The sequence below is a fragment of the Pseudophryne corroboree genome, chromosome 5, assembly GCF_028390025.1.
Source record: "Pseudophryne corroboree isolate aPseCor3 chromosome 5, aPseCor3.hap2, whole genome shotgun sequence".
Taxonomy (NCBI): Eukaryota; Metazoa; Chordata; class Amphibia; order Anura; family Myobatrachidae; genus Pseudophryne; species Pseudophryne corroboree.
The window spans coordinates 336333611-336359372 of record NC_086448.1 but is presented as its reverse complement, the minus strand read 5'-3'; the positions used below and the strand labels follow the sequence as shown (position 1 = coordinate 336359372).

At 47.5% G+C, this 25762-nt stretch overlaps 1 protein-coding gene across 1 annotated transcript in view; it reads left to right on the top strand.

The window, feature by feature from the left end:
- Positions 1-334: 334 nt before the first annotated feature.
- The window catches only part of AVL9 (AVL9 cell migration associated), a 245175-nt gene continuing 219747 nt past the window's right edge, over positions 335-25762 (top strand). The window contains exon 1 of the mRNA XM_063922557.1: positions 335-623. Within this exon, the coding sequence (XP_063778627.1) occupies positions 516-623 (108 nt within the window). The 5' untranslated portion in view covers positions 335-515. The remainder of the gene's footprint in view (positions 624-25762) is intronic.

Genomic DNA, 25762 nt, shown 5'->3' with positions numbered 1-25762 from the left:
ACGGTGCTGTATACACCTTATGGCACTAAGTAAAAGCAAAGCATAACCGGCACGGGCCATGCATGGTGGCGTGGATAGTAGAGGAACTATCCCGCTGGCATAGCTCCTCCCCCTAGTGTCGTGGCTACTCCCCCTTACGGAAAAGGTCCTTTAGCCCACTTGATTCTAGCATCTACCATGGCAAGAGCATGAGCTTGGGGATGCCTTCATAACGTAAAGCGGTGATTCGGGAAAGGGGGTGTGGCATGGCCGCGTGCGTGGCGACGTCACCGGGAGCTGTCAGTGCCATGTGACCGCAGCACGCAGCGGGGCGGAGACAGAGTGACAGGTCGGGCTGGTAATAGTCTTGCATGGGGAGGCGGGCACAGGGTAACGCACGGAACAGGGTTTGAGAGCTGCAGGGAGAGGAGCCGCACCGTGTTCCCGGAGACTGTCCGCACACACCCATCTTCGCGCCGCCTCACAGGAGCGCTCCCCCTGCTGGCTGTGGCCGAACAGGCTGTGCCTCCTCACATATGGATGTCGTCCAGGCTGGGCAGGAAAGCCCCTGGAGCGGCGGAGGGAGAGGGGGGCCGGTGCTGCACATAGTGGTGGTGGGCTTTCACCACAAGAAGGGCTGCCAGGTGAGCCGTGTGTTAATCCCCTCTGATTCCTGCGTGCTGCGCCCTAGGTGCCGCCCCCATCACCCCCTATGCCTCCTGTCCCCTATCCAGCACTCACTGCTGTCACACCTGCCGTGCCTCCTCCTCCTGCTGCTGTGTGTGTGGGATATACACTTTCCTCCTGCATGTATCTAATCTATTCAGCCCTCCCCTTATACTGCTGTAATTTACCCCCTCACTTTATTCATATATCTCTCATACATCACTATTCTGTGGCGCATGTTCTGCCTTTACATGTGTTTCTGTTTTATGGTTTATTCACTGACAGCAAGTGCTGTGTAATCTGCTTTCAGTACATTTTATTTTAGGTAACTTTTTCCTGTCCACCACTGGAAATGTGGAATAAAATGCATGCTCACAATTGGTTGTACGTGTAATGGCGGTATTTGGTCTCTTGGTCGACCACACTTAGGTCGACAGTCATTAGGTCGTCCACTATTGGTCAACATGCAGTAGGTCGACATGACAAAAGGTCAACATGAGTTTTTCACTATTTTTTTGAATATTTTCATACTTTACGATCCACGTGGACTACGATTGGAACCGGTAACCTGTGCCGAGCGCAGCGATGCACCTTGCTCAAAGCATGGTGAGCGAACACGGTGCACTAATTGGGGTTCCTGGTCACTCTACGAAGAAAACAACACCAAAAACCCCCCAAAAAACTCATGTCGACCTTGCTCGTGTCTACCTAATGCTTGTGCCTACCTATTTTAGGTGTCGACTTAGTCACTGTCGACCTAGTGACTATCGACCCAAGTGTGGTCGACCCTATGAGCCACACCCGTTCTGACTGTAACTTGTTTTCTCTAACGTCCTAGTGGATGCTGGGACTCCGTCAGGACCATGGGGAATAGCGGGCTCCGCAGGAGACAGGGCACATCTAAAAAAGCTTTTAGGTCACATGGTGCGTACTGGCTCCTCCCCCTATGACCCTCCTCCAAGCCTCAGTTAGGTTTTTGTGCCCGTCCGAGAGGGTGCAATCTAGGTGGCTCTCCTAAAGAGCTGTTTAGAAAAGTTTTTTTTTTTAGGTTTCAATCTCAGTGATTCCTGCTGGCAACAGGATCACTGCATCGAGGGACTTAGGGGAGAGATTTCCAACTCACCTGCGTGCAGGATGGATTGGAGTCTTAGGCTACTGGACACTTAGCTCCAGAGGGAGTCGGAACACAGGTCAGCCTGGGGTTCGTCCCGGAGCCGCGCCGCCGATCCCCCTTACAGACGCTGAAGAGACGGCAGAACGGAGGTCCGGAAAGCAGGCGGCAGAAGACTCCTCAGTCTTCTTGAAGGTAGCGCACAGCACGGCAGCTGTGCGCCATTGTTGTCACACGGCTCACTGACTCAGTCACGGAGGGTGCAGGGCGCTGCTGGGGGCGCCCTGGGCAGCAATATAATTACCTTTAGTGGCAAAATAAATACATCACATATAGCCATTAAGGCTATATGTATGTATTTTAACCCAGGCCAGTTTCTTAAAAACCGGGGAAAAGCCCGCCGAAAAAGGGGCGGAGCTTATTCTCCTCAGCACTCAGCGCCATTTTCCTGCTCAGCTCCGCTGGTGAGGAAGGCTCCCAGGTCTCTCCCCTGCACTGCACTACAGAAACAGGGTAACAAGAGAAGGGGGGCATAAATTGGCGATATTTATATATTAAGAGCGCATATATAGTAAACAACACCTTCTAGGGTTGTTTATATACATTTATAGCGCTTTTGGTGTGTGCTGGCAAACTCTCCCTCTGTCTCCCCAAAGGGCTAGGGGGTCCTGTCTTCGATTAGAGCATTCCCTGTGTGGCTGCTGTGTGTCGGTACGTGTGTGTCGACATGTATGAGGACGATGTTGGTGTGGAGGCAGAGCAATTGCCGATGATGGTAATGTCACCCCCTAGGGAGTCGACACCGGAATGGATGGCTTTAGTTATGGAATTACGTGATAATGTCAGCACATTACAAAAGTCAGTTGACGAAATAAGACGCCCGGCAAACCAGTTAGTACCGGTTCAGGCGTCTCAGACACCGTCAGGGGCTGTAAAACGTCCTTTACCTCAGTCAGTCGACACGGGTACCGACACAGATGAATCTAGTGTCGACGGTGAAGAAACAAACGTATTTTCCAATAGGGCCACACGTTATATGATCACGGCAATGAAGGAGGCTTTGCAGATCTCTGATACTGCTGGTACCTCAAAAAGGGGTATTATGTGGGGGGTGAAAAAACTACCTGTATTTTTTCCAGAATCAGAGGAATTGAATGACGTGTGTGATGAAGCGTGGGTTAACCCCGATAGAAAACTGCTAATTTCCAAGAAGTTATTGGCATTATACCCTTTCCCACCAGAGGTTAGGGCGCGCTGGGAAACACCCCCTAGGGTGGATAAGGCGCTCACACGTTTATCAAAGCAAGTGGCGGTGCCGTCTCCTGATACGGCCGCCCTCAAGGATCCAGCAGATAGGAGGCTGGAAACTACACTGAAGAGTATATACACACATACTGGTGTTATACTGCGACCGGCAATAGCCTCAGCCTGGATGTGCAGTGCTGGGGTAGTGTGGTTGGATTCTCTGACTGAAAATATTGATACCCTGGATAGGGACAGTATTTTATTGACTCTAGAGCAATTAAAGGATGCTTTCCTTTATATGCGAGATGCTCAGAGGGATGTTTGTACTCTAGCATCAAGAGTAAGCGCGATGTCCATATCTGCCAGAAGAAGTTTATGGACGCGACAGTGGTCAGGTGATGCGGATTCCAAGAGGCATATGGAAGTATTGCCATATAAAGGAGAGGAATTGTTTGGGGTCGGTCTTTCGGACCTGGTGGCCACGGCAACTGCCGGCAAATCCACTTTTTTACCTCAGACCCCCTCCCAACAGAAAAAGACACCGTCTTTTCAGCCGCAGTCCTTTCGCTCCTATAAAAAGCGACCAAAAGGACAGTCTTATCTGCCGCGAGGCAGAGGAAAGGGTAAGAAAGGGCAGCAAGCAGCCCCTGCCCAGGAACAGAAGCCCGCCCCGGCTTCTACAAAGCCATCAGCATGACGCTGGGGCTTTACAAGCGGACTCAGGAACGGTGGGGGGTCGACTCAAGATTTTCAGCAATCAATGGGTTCACTCACAAGTGGACCCGTGGGTCCTGCAGATAGTATCTCAGGGTTACATGCTGGAGTTCGAAAGGTCTCCCCCTCGCCGGTTCCTAAAGTCTGCTTTACCAACGTCTCCCTCAGAAAGGACGTCGGTTTTGGAAGCCATTCACAAGCTGTATTCTCAGCAGGTGATAGTCAAGGTACCCCTCCTACAACAGGGAAAGGGGTATTATTCCACACTATTTGTGGTACCGAAACCGAACGGTTCGGTAAGGCCTATTCTAAATCTGAAATCCTTGAACCTGTACATAAAGAAATTCAAGTTCAAGATGGAGTCACTCAGAGCAGTGATAGCGAATCTGGAAGAAGGAGACTTCATGGTGTCCTTGGACATAAAAGATGCTTATCTACATGTCCCGATTTACCCCTCACACCAAGGGTATCTCAGGTTCGTGATACAAGACTGTCATTATCAGTTTCAAACGCTGCCGTTTGGGTTGTCCACGGCCCCTCGGGTCTTTACCAAGGTAATGACCGAAATGATGGTTCTTCTACGAAGAAAAGGCGTATTAATTATCCCTTACTTGGACGATCTCCTGATAAGGGCAAAGTCCAGAGAACAGCTGGAAGTCGGTGTAGCGCTAACACAAGTAGTGCTTCAGCAACACGGGTGGATTCTAAATCTTCCAAAATCTCAATTGACCCCGACAACACATCTGCTGTTCCTGGGCATGATTCTGGACACGGTTCAGAAAAAGGTATTTCTCCCGGAAGAGAAAGCAAGGGAGTTATCCGAACTTGTCAAGAACCTCCTAAAACCAGGAACTGTGTCAGTACATCAATGCACAAGAGTCCTGGGAAAGATGGTGGCTTCATACGAAGCGATTCCATTCGGCAGATTCCATGCACGAACATTTCAGTGGGATCTGCTGGACAAATGGTCCGGATCGCATCTGCACATGCATCAGCGGATAACACTGTCACCGAGAACAAGGTTGTCTCTCCTGTGGTGGTTGCAGACTGCCCATCTGTTAGTGGGCCGCAGATTCGGCATACAGGACTGGGTCCTGGTGACTACGGATGCCAGCCTACGAGGTTGGGGAGCAGTCACAAAGGGAAGAAACTTCCAGGGCGTGTGGTCAAACCTGGAGACGTCTCTTCACATAAATATACTGGAGCTAAGAGCAATCTACAATGCTCTAAGCCTGGCAAAATCGCTGCTTCAGGGTCAGCCGGTGTTGATCCAGTCCGACAACATCACGGCAGTCGCCCACGTAAACCGACAAGGCGGCACGAGAAGCAGGAGTGCAATGGCAGAAGCTGCAAGGATTCTGCGCTGGGCGGAGAATCATGTCGTAGCACTGTCAGCAGTGTTCATCCCGGGAGTGGACAACTGGGAAGCAGATTTCCTCAGCAGACACGACCTTCACCCGGGAGAGTGGGGACTTCATCCAGAAGTTTTCCACATGATTGTGAACCGTTGGGAAAAACCAAAGGTGGACATGATGGCGTCTCGCCTCAACAAAAAATTGGACAGGTATTGCGCCAGGTCAAGAGACCCTCAGGCAATAGCTGTGGACGCTCTGGTAACACCGTGGGTGTACCAGTCAGTGTATGTGTTCCCTCCTCTGCCTCTCATACCAAAGGTACTGAGAATTATACGGAAAAGAGGAGTAAGAACAATACTGGTAGCTCCGGACTGGCCAAGAAGAACTTGGTATCCGGAACTTCAAGAGATGCTCACGGAGGATCCGTGGCCTCTACCTCTAAGAAGGGATATGCTTCAGCAGGGACCTTGTATGTTCCAAGACTTACCGCGGCTGCGTTTGACGGCATGGCGGTTGAACGCCGGATTCTAAAAGAGAAGGGCATTCCTGAGGAAGTTATTCCTACTTTAATTAAAGCCAGGAAAGAAGTGACCGCACAACATTATCACCGCATTTGGAGAAAATATGTTGCGTGGTGTGAGGCCAAGAAGGCTCCAACGGAAGAATTTCAATTGGGTCGATTCTTACATTTCCTGCAAGCAGGATTGTCTATGGGCCTCAAATTGGGGTCCATTAAAGTTCAAATTTCGGCCTTATCAATTTTCTTCCAGAAGGAATTGGCGTCAGTGCCTGAAGTACAAACTTTTGTCAAAGGTGTACTACATATACAACCCCCAATAGTGCCTCCAGTGGCACCGTGGGATTTGAACGTGGTTCTAAATTTTCTCAAATCTCATTGGTTTGAGCCTTTAAAATCGGTAGATTTAAAATACCTTACATGGAAGGTAACCATGCTGTTGGCCCTGGCTTCAGCCAGGAGAGTTTCGGAGTTGGCAGCTTTGTCATACAAAAGCCCATATCTGATATTCCATTCGGACAGGGCAGAATTGAGGACACGTCCTCAATTTCTCCCTAAGGTGGTTTCGGCATTTCACTTGAACCAGCCTATTGTGGTGCCTGCGGCTACTAGCGACTTGGAGGACTCCAGGTTACTGGACGTTGTCAGAGCATTAAAAATATATATTTCAAGGACAGCTGGAGTCAGAAAATCTGACTCGTTGTTTACATTGTATGCACCCAACAAGTTGGGTGCTCCTGCGTCTAAACAGACGATTGCACGTTGGATATGTAGTACAATCCAACTTGCACATTCTGTGGCAGGCCTGCCACAGCCTAAATCTGTAAAGGCCCATTCCACAAGGAAAGTGGGCTCATCCTGGGCGGCTGCCCGAGGAGTCTCGGCATTACAACTTTGCCGAGCAGCTACGTGGTCAGGGGAGAACACGTTTGTAAAATTTTACAAATTTGATACTCTGGCTAAAGAGGACCTGGAGTTCTCTCATTCGGTGCTGCAGAGTCATCCGCACTCTCCCGCCCGTTTGGGAGCTTTGGTATAATCCCCATGGTCCTGACGGAGTCCCAGCATCCACTAGGACGTCAGAGAAAATAAGAATTTACTTACCGATAATTCTATTTCTCATAGTCCGTAGTGGATGCTGGGCGCCCATCCCAAGTGCGGATTGTCTGCAATGCTTGTACATAGTTATTGTTACAAAAATCGGGTTATTACTGTTGTTGTGAGCCATCTGTTCAGAGGCTACTTCGTTTGTGTTATCATACTGTTAACTGGGTTCAGATCACAAGTTGTACGGTGTGATTGGTGTGGCTGGTATGAGTCTTACCCGGGATTCAAGATCCTTCCTTATTGTGTACGCTCGTCCGGGCACAGTACCTAACTGAGGCTTGGAGGAGGGTCATAGGGGGAGGAGCCAGTACGCACCATGTGACCTAAAAGCTTTTTTAGATGTGCCCTGTCTCCTGCGGAGCCCGCTATTCCCCATGGTCCTGACGGAGTCCCAGCATCCACTACGGACTATGAGAAATAGAATTATCGGTAAGTAAATTCTTATTTTTCCCTGTAAACACCGAGGCCTTTGTGCTATGAATAATGGTGCTCTAATACTTGGATAATTTTATTTTAAGTTTTAACTCATGCCAAAATTTTACTTACAGTACCCAACACATGTTTGGCAGGTTACCTGGCATTCTGCATGTGCCCACCGCAGCACTTTTTCAGAGTCTTCTGGGTGCACAGCAGGCTGCGTTTCTGAAAAATAGATAAGCTGCGCATTGTGGACATATTTGTTTTTAGAAATTAAATGTTATAGACCTAAAGTGCTGCTGCTATAAAAATTGCTGTTAATAAATGGAGTATATCTTATGCTGGGTACTCACTAGGTGATATATACGCCGCTCAGTTGAACGGCTGATATAGTGGCGCCAGCGTGAGTACCAGCGAAACGTCTGTGAACGACAACGTTCAGACATATCGCATTGGCCCTGCAGCACAGCCAGTGAACAGTACATCTGCAGATATATCTGCCATCATGCACTGTGTATGGGGATCGGTATGAAAAACTGGCGGCCAGGATACCGGCCGTCCGTATAGCAACTGCAGGTTCCTGGCCACCGGTTGCTGCGCTCTCCATGCAGTGGGCTACTTTGGCTACTAATTTTTTTGCATTTGATCCCACTGATATTGAAATGATGAAGCTGCAGCAATCCTATATATACACTTCTACAAACTATGAACACATACATAGCACAAATAACTGTGTCTGGGTTGTAGTAGCAAAATAGACCCTATGGATAGGATACATTTTATTGTGGGGAAAAAAGTTTAAAGTTTAGAATATGGGGTACACTAAATTTAATATGTATGTGTGTGTGTATATGTGTGTATATATATATATATATATATATATATATATATATATATATATATATATATATATATATATATATATATATATATATATATATATATAATTTCTATGAGATCCGGCACTCACTAATAAAAGAATTTCTGTCCCCGTTGCCTTCCGGAAAATGCAGCAAAGCTGCCAAGTATATGCAGAATTTCGGCGGCACTCAGGAAAATAAATCACACAGACGCAGCCACTTAGAGCAAGCCAACGTTTCAATGCTGTCGCATTTTCGTCAGGGCATTAACAAAATGTAAAAACACTCACCATTATATGTGCTCCCCTCACCATCAAAGTCCGCGCCGCCGGCTCCACTTCCGGTAGGCTGACGCTTTCCAATGACGTCACCCAGTGCGCCCATCACCATGGAGACAATTGATACACTGATAAAATACGATACAATATACAGCATAGTCATGCAATCCAGCGTAGGTTTTCTACTTTACAAAATGCATATATATTACTTATTAAATGTACAGAGACACTATAGAACCAACTCAAAAAGTTTATAGAAAACTATTGAAGCCTGATTGTTCATTTAACCCCCGAGGATTTAGAGCGTCCAATAGAAATATCCAGCTAGCTTCACGTTGTAACAACATCTTTGATCTGTTACCTCCCCTCGTTAATGGGGGTATATGGTCTATAATTTTGTGTTTAAGGGAGGTCGGTGAGTGGCCAGCTGTGGCGAAATGTCTCGCCACTGGTTGTTCACTATTCCCAGACAAGACTGCTTCCCGAATAGCATATCTATGCTGACCCATGCGCACTTTAAATGCACATTCTGTCTTTCCTATATAGTATTTGCCACAGGGGCAAATCAGGACATATATAACAAATTTTGACATGCACGATAGTCTGTGCCTAATTTTAAAGATTTTTCCTGTATAAGGATTTTTTATGGTGTCCCCGGTCAACATGTATCCACATGTGACACAACCTGTGCACTTAAAGCACCCATTTTTAGGTGCTCCAAAAAAGGTGACAATTGGTTTTTTATCAAAATTTGTAATGTCACTATGTACAATATAATCACGTAGGTTCTTGCCTCTCGAATAGCTACACATGATTTGTTTACTATGTATGCTAGGCAGATCTTTGTCCGTCGTTACTATAGGCCAATTCGATCGAATTGCCTTCCTGATTTTATTACTAGCGACATTATAACGATTAGGCCATATAATCTTATTAGCCGTAGACTTCTTAGATTTAGATTTAAGTGTTTCTGATCTAGGGATTGACATAACTTTTTGTTTTAAGTTTAACAGTGTCTGTTTTTTGTAACCCCTTGCCACAAATTTATTGATCATAAGATCTAATTGGGGAGATACATCATTCTCATCACTGCAAATACGTCTCACACGTAAAAACTGTGAGAAGGGCAATCCTTTTTGTATATTTACCGGGTGATGACTAGTGGCACTTAATAATGTATTACGATCTGTGGGCTTAACAAATAAGGATGTTTTTAACCCAGTATCGGTTTTAGTGATTCTTACGTCCAAAAATTCAATTGAAACTTTGTCCGTTTTATAGGTAAGTTTCACCGGGCTATTACTCATATTGTGTTTTTGAATAATCTTGTCCAATGTTTCCTCATCCCCCCTCCATAGGAGCAACATATCATCTATGAAGCGGGTGTAATATATGATATTCTGCTGAACGGCCGGATCTGCAAAAAAGATATCACGTTCAACAGATATCATATAAGCATTTGCGTAAGCCGGAGCTACCGATGCTCCCATTGCACACCCGGAGACTTGCAGATAATGTCTCCCATCAAAGTAAAAATAATTTTTACTCAATACCATCTCAAGGAGCGCACAGAAGAAATTCACATTAGGTCCCTTGTACCAAACATTATCTGTAATTAATCTTAAAGGACTGAGTTTTGTACCCACCACTGCCTTTGACCCGTTTTTGTGGAAAACAGAAGTTTTTAAGTTGAATCGACAACTAAAATTACAAGAATTCTTCGGATCCCGTACATCAGTGGGGAATGCAAACCCCTTACCGGAGGAATTAAGAAAATTGGCACCAAAGTCAAGTTTTGACCCCAGCTCGAACAACGCTTCCATTAAATCCTTTATCAGGATATTGGACACAACAGTTGATACAGTGGAAACTAGGTCCAACAAAGGACACTCGAATTTAACATCTGCAGAGTTTAAAGCCCTTAAGATGTTGGGGGAACGGAAAGATATCGTTATCCGTTCAGCGGATAAGGGCGGTTCAATTGTAGTGCAGGATGTGTCTGATTACAGGAATGAGATAATGCGTCAGTTGTCCGATGACACGGTATATCGTTTATTGCCGTGTGATCCGACAACTGAATACAAAAAAGCTTTGGATCTATTGTTGTACGATGCTGTTCGAATTGGGATTGTATCCAGTGAAGTTGCTAATGTGTTAAAAACTGAGTTTCCTATAAAACCTTTGTTATACACGCTTCCAAAGGTGCATAAAGAATTATTGCATCCCCCTGGTAGACCGATTATTTCGGCGAGGGGATCTATCTTCCAACCAGTATCTATTTTCTTAGACACTTATCTTCAACCATGTGTACAAAAGTCGGCTTATGTCCTGAAGGACACTACTGATCTTTTGTTGCAATTATCTGATTTGGAAGACATTCCCTCTGATTGCATACTGTGTAGCATAGATGTCACGTCGCTATATACGTGTATCCCTCATGGTGAGGGTATAGCGGCTACCAGAAGATTAATTACAGATAATGTTTGGTACAAGGGACCTAATGTGAATTTCTCTATCGTCCTAGTGGATGCTGGGGTTCCTGAAAGGACCATGGGGAATAGCGGCTCCGCAGGAGACAGGGCACAAAAGTAAAGCTTTCCGATCAGGTGGTGTGCACTGGCTCCTCCCCCTATGACCCTCCTCCAAGCCAGTTAGATTTTTGTGCCCGGCCGAGAAGGGTGCAATCTAGGTGGCTCTCCTAAAGAGCTGCTTAGAAAAGTTTAGCTTAGGTTTTTTATTTTACAGTGAGTCCTGCTGGCAACAGGATCACTGCAACGAGGGACTTAGGGGAGAAGAAGTGAACTCACCTGCGTGCAGGATGGATTGGCTTCTTGGCTACTGGACATCAGCTCCAGAGGGACGATCACAGGTACAGCCTGGATGGTCACCGGAGCCTTGCCGCCGGCCCCCTTGCAGATGCTGAAGTAAGAAGAGGTCCAGAATCGGCGGCAGAAGACTCCTCAGTCTTCTAAAGGTAGCGCACAGCACTGCAGCTGTGCGCCATTTTCCTCTCAGCACACTTCACACGGCAGTCACTGAGGGTGCAGGGCGCTGGGAGGGGGGCGCCCTGGGAGGCAAATGAATACCTATTTTGGCTAAAAATACCTCACATATAGCCTCCGGAGGCTATATGGAGATATTTAACCCCTGCCAGAATCCGTTAAGAGCGGGAGACGAGGCCGCCGAAAAAGGGGCGGGGCCTATCTCCTCAGCACACAGCGCCATTTTCCCTCACAGAAAGGCTGGAGGGAAGGCTCCCAGGCTCTCCCCTGCACTGCACTACAGAAACAGGGTTAAAACAGAGAGGGGGGGCACTAATTTGGCGTTAGAAATATATAAAAAAGATGCTATAAGGGAAAACACTTATATAAGGTTGTCCCTATATAATTATAGCGTTTTTGGTGTGTGCTGGCAAACTCTCCCTCTGTCTCTCCAAAGGGCTAGTGGGTCCTGTCCTCTATCAGAGCATTCCCTGTGTGTGTGCTGTGTGTCGGTACGTGTGTGTCGACATGTAGGAGGACGATGTTGGTGAGGAGGCGGAGCAATTGCCTGTAATGGTGATGTCACTCTCTAGGGAGTCGACACCGGAATGGATGGCTTATTTAGGGAATTACGTGATAATGTTAACACGCTGCAAGGTCGGTTGACGACATGAGACGGCCGACAAACAATTAGTACCGGTCCAGACGTCTCAAAAACACCGTCAGGGGTTTTAAAACGCCCGTTTACTTTAGTCGGTCGACACAGACACAGACAGGGACACTGAATCCAGTGTCGACGGTGAATAAACAAACGTATTCCTTATTAGGGCCACACGTTAAAGGCAATGAAGGAGGTGTTACATATTTCTGATACTACAAGTACCACAAAAGAGGGTATTATGTGGGATGTGAAAAAACTACCATAGTTTTTCCTGAATCAGATAAATTAAATAAAGTGTGTGATGATGCGTGGGTTCCCCCCGATAGAAAATTATGGGCGGTATACCCTTTCCCGCCAGAAGTTAGGGCGCGTTGGGAAACACCCCTTAGGGTGGATAAGGCGCTCACACGCTTATCAAAACAAGTGGCGGTACCGTCTATAGATAGGGCCGTCCTCAAGGTCCAGCTGACAGGAGGTTGGAAAATATCATAAAAAGTATATACACACATACTGGTGTTATACTGCGACCAGCGATCGCCTCAGCCTGGATGTGCAGAGCTGGGGTGGCTTGGTCTGATTCCCTGACTAAAAATATTGATACCCTTGACAGGGACAGTATTTTATTGACTATAGAGCATTTAAAGGATGCATTTCTATATATGCGAGATGCACAGAGGGATATTTGCACTCTGGCATCAAGAGTAAATGCGATGTCCATAACTGCCAGAAGATGTCATGGACACGACAGTGGTCAGGTGATGCAGATTCCAAACGGCACAAGGGTGTATTGCCGTATAAAGGAAGAGGAGTTATTTGGGGTCGGTCCATCGGACCTGGTGGCCACGGCAACTGCTGGAAAATCCACCGTTTTTACCCTAAGTCACATCTCTGCAGAAAAAGACACCGTCTTTTCAGCCTCAGTCCTTTCGTCCCTATAAGATCATATCTGCCCAGGGATAGAGGAAAGGGAAGAAGACTGCAGCAGGCAGCCCATTCCCAGGAACAGAAGCGTTCCACCGCTTCTGACAAGTTCTCAGCATGGCGCTGAGACCGTACAGGACCCCTGGATCCTACAAGTAGTATCCCAGGGGTACAGATTGGAATGTCGAGAAGTTTCCCCTTCGCAGGCTCCTGAAGTCTGCTTTACCAAGGTCTCCCTCCGACAAGGAGGCAGTATGGGAAAAAATTCACAAGCTGTATTCCCAGCAGGTGATAATTAAATTACCCCTCCTACTACAAGAAAAGGGGTATTATTCCACACTATATTGTGGTACTGAAGCCAGAAGGCTAGGTGAGACTTATTCTAAAAATTTTTTTTGAACACTTACAAAGGTTCAAATCAAGATGGAGTCGCTCAGAGCAGTGATAACGAACCAGGAAGAAGGGGACTATATAGTGTCCCGGGACATCAGGGATCCTTACCTCTATGTCCCAAATTTGCCCTTCTCACTAAGGGTACCTCAGGTTCGTGGTGCAGAACTGTCACTATCCGTTTCAGACGCTGCCGTTTGGATTGTCCACGGCACCCCGGGTCTTTACCAAGGTAATGGCCGAAATGATGATTCTTCTTCGAAGAAAAGGCGTCTTAATTATCCCTTACTTGGACGATCTCCTGATAAGGGCATAGTCCAGGGAACAGTTGGAGGTCGGAGTAGCACTATCTAGGATACTGCTACAACAGCACGGGTGGATTCTAAATATTCCAAAATCGCAGCTGATCCCGACGACACGTCTGCTGTGCCTAGGGATGATTCTGGACACAGTCCAGAAAAAGGTGTTTCTCCCGGAAGAGAAAGCCAGGGAGTTATCCGAGCTAGTCAGGAACCTCCTAAAAACAGTGCATCATTGCACAAGGGTCCTGGTAAAAATGGTGGCTTCCTACGAAGCAATTCCATTAGGCAGATTTCACGCAAGAACTTTTCAGTGGGATCTGCTGGACAAATGGTCCGGATCGCATCTTCAGATGCATCAGCGGATAACCCTATATCCAAGGACAAAGGTGTCTCTCCTGTGGTGGTTATAGAGTGCTCATCTTCTAGAGGGCCGCAGATTCGGCATTCAGGATTGGATGCTGGTGACCACGGAGCCCAGCCCGAGAGGCTGGGGAGCAGTCACACAAGGAAAAAATTTCCAGGGAGTGTGATCAAGTCTGGAGACTTTTCTCCACATAAATATACTGGAGCTAAGGGTAAATTTATAATGCTCTAAGCTTAGCAAGACCTCTGCTTCAAGGTCAGCCGGTATTGATCCAGTGGGAAAAACATCACGGCAGTCGCCCACGTAAACAGACAGGGCGACACAAGAAGCAGGAGGGCAATGGCAAAAACTGCAAGGACTTTTCGCTGGGCGGAAATTCATGTGATAGCACTGTCAGCAGTGTTTCATCCCGGGAATGGAAACTGGGAAGCAGACTTCCTCAGCAGGCACGACCTCCACCCGGGAGAGTGGAAACTTCATCGGGAAGTTTTTTTTTTTTTTACACATGATTGTAAACCGTTGGGAAATACCAAAGGTGGACATGATGGCGTCCCGTCTGAACAAAAAACGGGACAGGTATTGCGCCAGGTCAAGAGACCCTCAGGCAATAACTGTGGACGTTCTGGTAACACCGTGGGTGTACCAGTCGGTGTATGTGTTCCCTCCTCTGCTTCTCATACCTAAGGTGCTGAGAATTATAAGACGTAGAGGAGTAAGAACTATACTCATGGCTCCGGATTGGCCAAGAAGGACTTGGTACCCGGAACTTCAAGAGATGCTTACAGAGGTCTTATGGCCTCTGCCGCTAAGAAGGGACTTGCTTCAGCAAGTACCATGTCTGTTCCAAGACTTACCGCAGCTGCGTTTGTCGGCATGGCGGTGGAAAGCCGGATCCTAAGGGAAAAAGGCATTCCGGAAGAGGTCATTCCTACCCTGGTCAAAGCCAGAAAGGAGGTGACCGCACAACATTATCACCACATGTGGCGAAAATATGTTGCGTGGTGTGAGGCCAGGAAGGTCCCACAAAGAAATTTCAACTCGGTCGTTTCCTGCATTTCCTGCAAACAGGAGTGTCTATGGGCCTCAAATTGGGGTCCATTAAGGTTCAAATTTCGGCCCTGTCGATTTTCTTCCAGAAAGAATTGGCTTCAGTTCCTGAAGTCCAGAAGTTTGTCAAGGGAGTATTGCATATACAACCCCCTTTTGTGCCTCCAGTGGCACTGTGGGATCTCAACGTAGTTCTGGGATTCCTCAAATCACATTGGTTTAAAACCAGTCAAATCTGTGGATTTGAAGCATCTCACATGAAAAGTGACCATGCTCTTGGCCCTGGCCTGGACCAGGCGAGTGTCAAATTGGTGGTTTTTTCTCAAAAAAGCCCATATCTGTTTGTCCATTCGGACAGGGCAGAGCTGCGGACTCGTCCCCAGTTCTCTCCCTAAGGTGGTGTCAGTGTTTCACCTGAACCAGCTTATTGTGGTGCCTTGCACCTACTAGGGACTTGGAGGACTCCAAGTTGCTAGATGTTGTCAGGGCCCTGAAAATATGTTCCAGGACGGCTGGAGTCAGGAAAACTGACTTGCTGTTATCCTGTATGCACCCAACAAACTGGGTGCTCTTGCTTCTAAGCAGACTATTGCTAGTTGGATGTGTAATACAATTCAGCTTGCACATTCTGTGGCAGGCCTGCCACAGCCAAAATATGTAAATGCCCATTCCACAAGGAAGGTGGGCTCATCTTGGGCGGCTGCCCGAGGGGTCTCGGCTTTACAACTTTGCCGAGCAGCTACTTGGTCAGGGGCAAACACGTTTGCTAAATTCTACAAATTTGATACCCTGGCTAAGGAGGACCTGGAGTTCTCTCATTCGGTGCTGCAGAGTCATCCGCACTCTCCCGCCCGTTTGGGAGCTTTGGTATAATCCCCATGGTCCTTTCAGGAACCCCAGCATCCACTAGGACGATAGAGAAAATAAGAATTTACTTACCGATAATTCTATTTCTCGGAGTCCGTAGTGGATGCTGGGCGCCCATCCCAAGTGCGGATTATCTGCAATACTTGTACATAGTTACAAAAATCGGGTTATTATTGTTGTGAGCCATCTTTTCAGAGGCTCCGCTGTTATCATACTGTTAACTGGGTTTAGATCACAAGTTGTACGGTGTGATTGGTGTGGCTGGTATGAGTCTTACCCGGGATTCAAAATTCCTCCCTTATTGTGTACGCTCGTCCGGGCACAGTACCTAACTGGCTTGGAGGAGGGTCATAGGGGGAGGAGCCAGTGCACACCACCTGATCGGAAAGCTTTACTTTTGTGCCCTGTCTCCTGCGGAGCCGCTATTCCCCATGGTCCTTTCAGGAACCCCAGCATCCACTACGGACTCAGAGAAATAGAATTATCGGTAAGTAAATTCTTATTTTCTTCTGTGCGCTCCTTGAGATGGTATTGAGTAAAAATTATTTTTACTTTGATGGGAGACATCTCCAAGTCTCCGGGTGTGCAATGGGAGCATCGGTAGCTCCGGCTTACGCAAATGCTTATATGATATCTGTTGAACGTGATATCTTTTTTGCAGATCCGGCCGTTCAGCAGAATATCATATATTACACCCGCTTCATAGATGATATGTTGCTCCTATGGAGGGGGGATGAGGAAACATTGGACAAGATTATTCAAAAACACAATATGAGTAATAGCCCGGTGAAACTTACCTATAAAACGGACAAAGTTTCAATTGAATTTTTGGACGTAAGAATCACTAAAACCGATACTGGGTTAAAAACATCCTTATTTGTTAAGCCCACAGATCGTAATACATTATTAAGTGCCACTAGTCATCACCCGGTAAATATACAAAAAGGATTGCCCTTCTCACAGTTTTTACGTGTGAGACGTATTTGCAGTGATGAGAATGATGTATCTCCCCAATTAGATCTTATGATCAATAAATTTGTGGCAAGGGGTTACAAAAAACAGACACTGTTAAACTTAAAACAAAAAGTTATGTCAATCCCTAGATCAGAAACACTTAAATCTAAATCTAAGAAGTCTACGGCTAATAAGATTATATGGCCTAATCGTTATAATGTCGCTAGTAATAAAATCAGGAAGGCAATTCGATCGAATTGGCCTATAGTAACGACGGACAAAGATCTGCCTAGCATACATAGTAAACAAATCATGTGTAGCTATTCGAGAGGCAAGAACCTACGTGATTATATTGTACATAGTGACATTACAAATTTTGATAAAAAACCAATTGTCACCTTTTTTGGAGCACCTAAAAATGGGTGCTTTAAGTGCACAGGTTGTGTCACATGTGGATACATGTTGACCGGGGACACCATAAAAAATCCTTATACAGGAAAAATCTTTAAAATTAGGCACAGACTATCGTGCATGTCAAAATTTGTTATATATGTCCTGATTTGCCCCTGTGGCAAATACTATATAGGAAAGACAGAATGTGCATTTAAAGTGCGCATGGGTCAGTATAGATATGCTATTCGGGAAGCAGTCTTGTCTGGGAATAGTGAACAACCAGTGGCGAGACATTTCGCCACAGCTGGCCACTCACCGACCTCCCTTAAACACAAAATTATAGACCATATACCCCCATTAACGAGGGGAGGTAACAGATCAAAGATGTTGTTACAACGTGAAGCTAGCTGGATATTTCTATTGGACGCTCTAAATCCTCGGGGGTTAAATGAACAATCAGGCTTCAATAGTTTCCTATAAACTTTTTGAGTTGGTTCTATAGTGTCTCTGTACATTTAATAAGTAATATATATGCATTTTGTAAAGTAGAAAACCTACGCTGGATTGCATGACTATGCTGTATATTGTATCGTATTTTATCAGTGTATCAATTGTCTCCATGGTGATGGGCGCACTGGGTGACGTCATTGGAAAGCGTCAGCCTACCGGAAGTGGAGCCGGCGGCGCGGACTTTGATGGTGAGGGGAGCACATATAATGGTGAGTGTTTTTACATTTTGTTAATGCCCTGACGAAAATGCGACAGCATTGAAACGTTGGCTTGCTCTAAGTGGCTGCATCTGTGTGATTTATTTTCTTGAGAGCCGCCGAAATTCTGCATATATATATATATATATATATATATATATATATATATATATATATATATATATATATATATATATATATATATATATATATATATATTATAATTTTAAACCTACCGGTAAATCTTTTTCTCGTAGTCCGTAGAGGATGCTGGGGACTCCGTAAGGACCATGGGGGATAGACGGGCTCCGCAGGAGACATGGGCACTTTAAGAAAGACTTTAGGTCTGGGTGTGCACTGGCTCCTCCCTCTATGCCTCTCCTCTAGACCTCAGTTAGAGAAACTGTGCCCTGAGGAGACGGACAGTATGAGGAAAGGATTTTTGTTAATCCAAGGGCAAGATTCATACCAGCCACACCAATCACACCGTATAACTTGTGTATCTATTAAACAGTTAACAGTATGAAAAAACAACGTAGCATCAGTCCAACCTGATGAAACTATAACATAACCCTTATGTAAGCAAAACTATATACAAGTTTTGCAGAAGTAGTCCGAACTTGGGACGGGCGCCCAGCATCCTCTACGGACTACGAGAAAAAGATTTACCGGTAGGTTTAAAATCTTATTTTCTCTAACGTCCTAGAGGATGCTGTGGACTCCGTAAGGACCATGGGGATTATACCAAAGCTCCCAAATGGGCGGGAGAGTGCGGATGACTCTGCAGCACCGAATGAGCAAACCTTAGGCCCTCCTCAGCCAGGGCATCAAACTTATAGAACTTTGCAAAGGTGTTTGAACCTGACCAAGTAGCAGCTCGGCACAGTTGTAGTGCCGAGACCCCTCGGGCAGCCGCCCAAGACGAGCCCACCTTCCTAGTGGAATGGGCCTTGACCGATTTTGGTAACGGCAATCCAGCCGTAGAATGCGCCTGCTGGATGGTATTACAGATCCAGCGAGCAATAGTCTGCTTAGAAGCAGGGGCGCCAACCTTGTTGGCTGCATATAGGACAAACCGTGCTTCTGTTTTCCTGACTCTAGCCGTTCTGGACACATACATTTTCAAAGCCCTGACTACATCAAGGGACTCGGAATCCTCCAAATCTCGTGTAGCCACAGGCACCACAATAGGTTGGTTTATATGAAAAGATGACACCACCTTAGGCAAGAATTGAGGACGGGTCCGCAATTCCGCCCTATCCATATGGAAAACCAGATAAGGGCTTTTATGAGACAAAGCCGCCAATTCCGACACTCGCCTAGCCGAAGCCAAGGCTAATAACATGACCACCTTCCCTTCCAAGTGAGATATTTTAACTCCACTGTTTGAAGTGGTTCAAACCAGTGCGACTTAAGGAAACTCAACACCACGTTAAGGTCCCAAGGCGCCACCGGAGGTATAAAAGGAGGCTGAATATGCAGCACTCCCTTCACAAAAGTCTGTACTTCTGGGAGAGAAGCCAATTCTTTTTGAACGAAAATGGATAAGGCCGAAATCTGAACCCTCATGGAGCCTGGCCCAAATTCACTCCCGTCTGTAGGAAGTGAAGGAAACGGCCCAGATGGAATTCTTCCGTAGGAGCATTCCTGGCCTCACACCAAGAAACATAGTTTCGCCGTATCCGGTGATAATGTTTCGCTGTCACATCTTTCCTAGCCTTTATCAGAGTAGGAATGACCTCATCCGGAATGCCCTTTTCCGCTAGGATCCGGCGTTCAACCGCCATGCCGTCAAACGCAGCCGCGGTAAGTCTTGGAACAGACATGGCCCCTGTTGTAACAGGTCCTGTCTTAGAGGAAGAGGCCACGGATCTTCTGTGAGCATTTCCAGCAGATCTTTTCCAGCAGATCCGGATACCAGGTCCTTCGTGGCCAATCTAGAACAATGAGAATTGTTCTCACTCCTCTTTTTCTTATTATTCTCAACACCTTGGGTATAAGAGGACGAGGAGGAAACACCTTGACCGACTGGAACACCCACGGTGTCACTAGGGCGTCTACTGCTACCGCCTGAGGGTCTTTTGATTTGGCGCAATACCTCTGTAGCTTTTTGTTGAGGCGGGACGCCATCATGTCTATCTGGGGCAGTCCCCACTGACTTGCAATCTGTGTGAAGACTTCCCGATGAGGTCCCCACTCCCCTGGATGCAGGTCGTGTCTGCTGAGGAAGTCTGCTTCCCAGTTGTCCACTCCCGGAATGAACACTGCTGACAGTGCGCTTACTTGATTTTCCGCCCAGCGAAGAATCCTGGTGGCTTCCGCCATTGCCACTCTGCTCCTTGTGCCGCCTTGGCGGTTTATATGAGCCACTGCGGTGATGTTGTCTGACTGGATCAGAACTGGTTGGTCGCGAAGTAAGTTCTCCGCTTGACGTAGGGCGTTGTATATGGCCCTCAGTTCCAGGATGTTGATGTGAAGACAAGTCTCTTGACTTGTCCAAAGTCCTTGGAAGTTTCTTCCCTGTGTGACTGCTCCCCACCCTCTGAGGCTCGCGTCCGTGGTCACCAGGATCCAATCCTGAATGCCGAACCTGCGGCCTTCCAAAAGGTGAGCCCTCTGCAGCCACCACAGGAGAGATACCCTGGCCCTGGGGGACAGGGTGATCAGCTGATGAATTTGTAGATGTGACCCGGACCACTTGTCCTATAGGTCCCATTGGAAAGTCCTTGCATGGAACCTGCCGAAGGGAATGGCTTCGTATGTTGCCACCATCTTTCCCAGGACTTGAGTGCAATGATGCACAGACACTAGTTTTGGCTTCAATAGGTTCTTGACTAGCGGAGCCCCAGCGTCATGCGGTGGATTTTGCAGTGGCCGGGGAGGACTTCTGTTCCTGGGAACTAGCTGTGCAGCTTTTTACCTCTGCCCTTACCTCTGGCAAGAAAGGACGATCCACGTACTCTTTTGCTTTTATTTGAACGAAAGGACTGCATTTGATAATGTGGCGCTTTCTTAGGCTGTGAGGGAACATAAGGCAAAAAATTCGATTTACCTGCCGTAGCTGTGGAGACCAGGTCCGAGAGCCCTTCCCCAAACAATTCCTCACCCTTGTAAGGTAAGACCTCCATATGTCTTTTTGAGTCGGCATCACCTGTCCACTGCCGGGTCCAGAGGACTCGTCTAGCAGAAATTTACATAGCGTTTATTCTGGAACCCAGTAAACTAATGTCTCTTTGAGCATCTCTCATATATAAGACCGCATCCTTTTATATGGCCTAGGGTCAATAAAATGGTATCCTTATCTAGGGTCTCAATTTCCGCTGATAAGGAATCTGTCCATGCTGCTACAGCGCTGCAAACCCAGGCCGACGCAATTGCCGGTCTGAGTAATGTACCAGAATGTGTGTAAATGGATTTCAAGGTAACCTCCTGCTTGCGGTCAGCAGGATCCTTGAGGGTAGCCGTATCTTGGGATGGCAGCACTATCTTTTTTGACAAGTGTGTCAACGCTTTGTCCACCTTAGGGGAGGATTCCCACCGTATCCTGTCCGTTGGAGGGAAAGGATACGCCATAAGAATCCTTTTGGGAATCTGCAGTTTTTTGTCTGGAGATTCCCACGCTTTTTCACATAATTCGTTCAACTCATGTGAGGAGGAAAAAGTTACCTCAGGCTTCTTTCCCTTATACATGTTTACCCTCGTGTCAGGGACAGGGAGTTCCTCTGTGATATGCAACACTTCTTTTATTGCAATAATCATATATCGAATACATTTAGCCACTTTTGGCTGTAACTTTGCATCATCGTAGTCGACACTGGAGTCTGAATCCGTGTCGGTATCTGTGTCTCCTATCTGGGATAGTGGGCGCTTTTGAGACCCTGAAGGTCACGGCGACATAGGGACAGACATGGGTTCACTCCCTGACTGTTCCTTAGCTTCAGCTTTGTCTAATCTTTTGTGCAATAAGTTCACACTAGCACTTAAAACATTCTACATATCCATCCAGTCAGGTGTCGGCACCGCCGACGGAGACCTCACATTCATACGCTCCCCCTCCTCCCAAGGTGAGCCTTCTACCTCAGACATGTCGACACATGCGTACCGACACACAACACACACATACAGGGAACCTCTTATCCGAAGACAGTTTCCCCACCAGGCCCTTTGGAGAGACAGAGAGAGTATGTCAGCACACACCCCAGCGCTATATGACCCTGGAAAAAAAACACTAAATGTTTATCCAGTAGTGCGGTTTATACTTTATATCCGCCAAATTTGTGCCCCCCCCCCCCCTCTTAAAACCCCTCTATCACCGTGTATTAGCAGGGGAGAGTCCGGGGAGCTTCCTCACAGCGCTGTGCTGTGGAGAAAAATGGCGCTGGTGAGTGCTGAGGGAGAAGCCCCGCCCCCTCGGCGACGGGCTTCTGTCCTTCTCAAAATTCCTGAAAACTGGCGGGCGCTCTGTTATATACATGTACAGTGCCCATCTGTACATGTATATACTTATTGTGCCAATGGAGAGGTTTTATTGCTGCCCCCTGCGCCCTGCACCCTTACAGTGACTGCGGTGTGTGAGGTGTATGGGAGCAATGGCGCACAGCTTTACTGCTGTGCGTTACCTCAGTGAAGATCATGAAGTCTTCTGCTGCCTCTGAAGTCTTCTTTTCTTCTCATACTCACCCGGCTTCTATCTTCCGGCTCTGCGAGGAGGACGGCGGCGGGGCTCTGGGACGGACGGCGAGGGTGAGACCTGCGTACCAATCCCTCTGGAGCTAATGGTGTCTAGTAGCCTAAGAAACAGAGGCCTGAAACTCTCAGAAGTAGGTCTGTTTCTCTCTCCTCAGTCCCTCGATGCAGGGAGTCTGTTGCCAGCAGGCTCCCTGAAAATAAAAAACCTAACAAATATACTTTCTGACAGGAAGCTCAGGAGAGCTCCCTGTAGTGCACCCATCTCCTCTGGGCACAGTATCAAACTGAGGTCTGGAGGAGGGGCATAGAGGGAGGAGCCAGTGCACACCCAGACCTAAAGTCTTTCTTAAAGTGCCCATGTCTCCTGCAGAGCCCGTCTATCCCCCATGGTCCTTACGGAGTCCCCAGCATCCTCTAGGACAGGGGTGGGGGAACCTTTTTTCTACCAAAGGCCATTTGGATATTTATAAAATCCTTCGGGGGCCATACAAAAATTATCAACTTAAAAATTAGCCTGCCCCCAGTAGTTATGCCCCTCACCAACCACGCTCTTGCTTCCAGACCGTTGCCCTCCGCCTGTCCACCGCTCCTCAGAACTATGGGAGAGACGTCATGACATCTCTCCCATAGCACCGCACAGCCACACATGCACACTGCCAGAGCTGGAAGCAGAAGCTCAGGAGTGAGCTCCTGCCTCCGGCTGCTGTTGAAGGGAAGAAGCCAGACTAGTAACAAAATCTCAGCGGGCACCCGGATCTCCCTCAGTTAGTTGAGCCTGGCCGTGCCGGATCAAGTGGTTCTGCGGGCCTTATACGGCCCTCGGGCCTGAGGTTCCCCACCCTTGCTCTAGGACGTTAGAGAAATATATATATATGTATATTGTAACACTGTAAGGGTGCAAGGTGCCGTTTCCTGAGGAACCACAGTCCAGTTTCTGGTACAACTGGCCCCAGCCAGTTTTATTATACAGAAAATAAAACAAACACCAAAAGAAAATACCTTGCCTGTCCGGCACTAACTAAACACAAAATGTTCCTAACTATCACTAAACAAAAACACAGAGTTCTCCAGTAAACACTGTATAGCTCACTTGTATCAGGAAGCGTGTTTCTCTCACAGAGATCCTGCAGTCTTCCCAGGCAGTCTGCCCACATTAATCAAGCTAGAAGCCCTATAAGGCTCTTGCACAGCTGAAAGCCCTGATTAGCCCTCTGTGAGGCCAAAGATCCAAACTGGGCCCAATGTCTGGAACTCGCCTTATCTCTCTCTCAGGGCCCTTATCCAGCTTTTCCAGCAAACTGAAAAGGTTCTAACAAAACAAAAGTGATTTTGTTGTCGGCACATTCAACTATGTAAAGAACAAAGTATTTAATAAGAATATTTAATTCATTCAGATCTACGATGTGTTTTCTCTTACGTCCTAGAGGATGCTGGGGACTCCGTAAGGACCATGGGGTATAGACGGGCTCCGCAGGAGACATGGGTACCTATAAAGAACTTTTAGTATGGGTGTGCACTGGCTCCTCCCTCTATGCCCCTCCTCCAGTTAGATCCTGTGCCCAGAGGAGAAGGGTGCACTGTAGAGAGCTCTCCTGAGTTTTCTGTGAAAAAAAAGAATTTTGTTAGGTTTTTAATTTTCAGGGAGCACTGCTGGCAACAGGCTCCCTGCATCGTGGGACTGAGGGGAGAGGAGCAGACCTACTTAAATGATAGGCTCTGCTTCTAAAGGTGGGTACACACTATTAGATATATCTGCAGATCAATTGATCTGCAGATATATCTATGTACGGATCGGGCAGTGTGCTGTGCATGCACACAGCCCGATCCGTCGGGGGACTGACGTCATGAAGCGCCCGCCCAGTTCACCTGTCAATCACCGCCGGCCACCGCAGCATGTGTACGGGCGGTCGGACGACCGCCCCGTACACACACAGCGACGGGCCAATATATCGTTAGATATATTGGCTGTCGGCTGTGCTGCGTGGCCGACGCGATACGTCTGTGAACGACCCTGTTCACAGACGTATCGCCCGTACACACTGGCCGACGGTCCTGCGATGTATCGGCCGTTCAAGAGAACGGCCGATACATCGACCAGTGTGTACGGGCCTTTAGGCTACTGGACACCATTAGCTCCAGAGGGAGTCGGAACACAGGTCTCACCCTGGGGTTCGTCCCGGAGCCGCGCCGCCGTCCTCCTCACAGAGCCAGAAGATAGAAGCCGGGTGAGTATGAGAAGCAAGAAGACGTCAAAGGCGGCAGAAGACTTCAGATCTTCATGAGGTAAAGCGCGCAGCGGTAAGCTGTGCGCCATTGCTCCCACACAGACACACAGAAAGCACTGATGGGTGCAGGGCGCAGGGGGGGCGCCCTGGGCAGCAATAAGCCTCGTTTTTGGGCAAAAAAGGTCACATTAGGCTGCGGAGGCAGCAAATAGATTATCCCCCGCCATTTTATTAAAATTGAAGAGGGACCGAAGCCCGCTGCTGGAGGGGGCGGAGCTTGATCCCTCAGCATTAACCAGCGCCATTTTCTCCACAGAGGCTGCAGAGAACGCTGGCTCCCCGGACTCTCCCCTGCTAAACACTTCAGAGGGCTGAAAAAGAGGAGGGGGGCACATTGGAGCGCAGTGAGTGGGAAGATTGGCATTATATAATAATATAAAAGCGCTGTCTGGATTTTCCAGTGTCAGTTTGGCGCTGGGTGTGTGCTGGCATACTCTCTCTCTGTATCTCCTAAGGGCCTGGTTGGGGATTTGTACAATTATAGGTATATCCCTGTGTGTGTGGGGTGTCGGTACGTGCGTGTCGGCATGTCTGAAACGGAAGGCTTCTCCAAGGAGGAGGTGGAGCAGATGAGTGGTGTCCCCCCGTCGGTAGTGCCGACTCAGGAATGGATGGACATGTGGCATATGTTGAATGCAAGTGTGGCATCTTTACATAAGAGGCTAGATAAAGCTGAATTCAGGGAGGCATCAGGGGGTCAATCCTCGGATTGGACCGACTCACGCCCGTCGGGGTCTCAAAAGCGTCCCTTGTCACTAATTGTGGACACTGATACTGACACGGACTCTGATTCCAGTGTCGACTATGATGAAGCTAGATTGCACCCTATGGTGACAAAGAGTATTCAGTGTATGATTATTGCAATAAGAGATGTGTTGCATATTGCTGATGAACCCTCTGTTCCAGACACGAGGGTACACATGTTTAAGGGAAAGAAACAGATAATAAACTT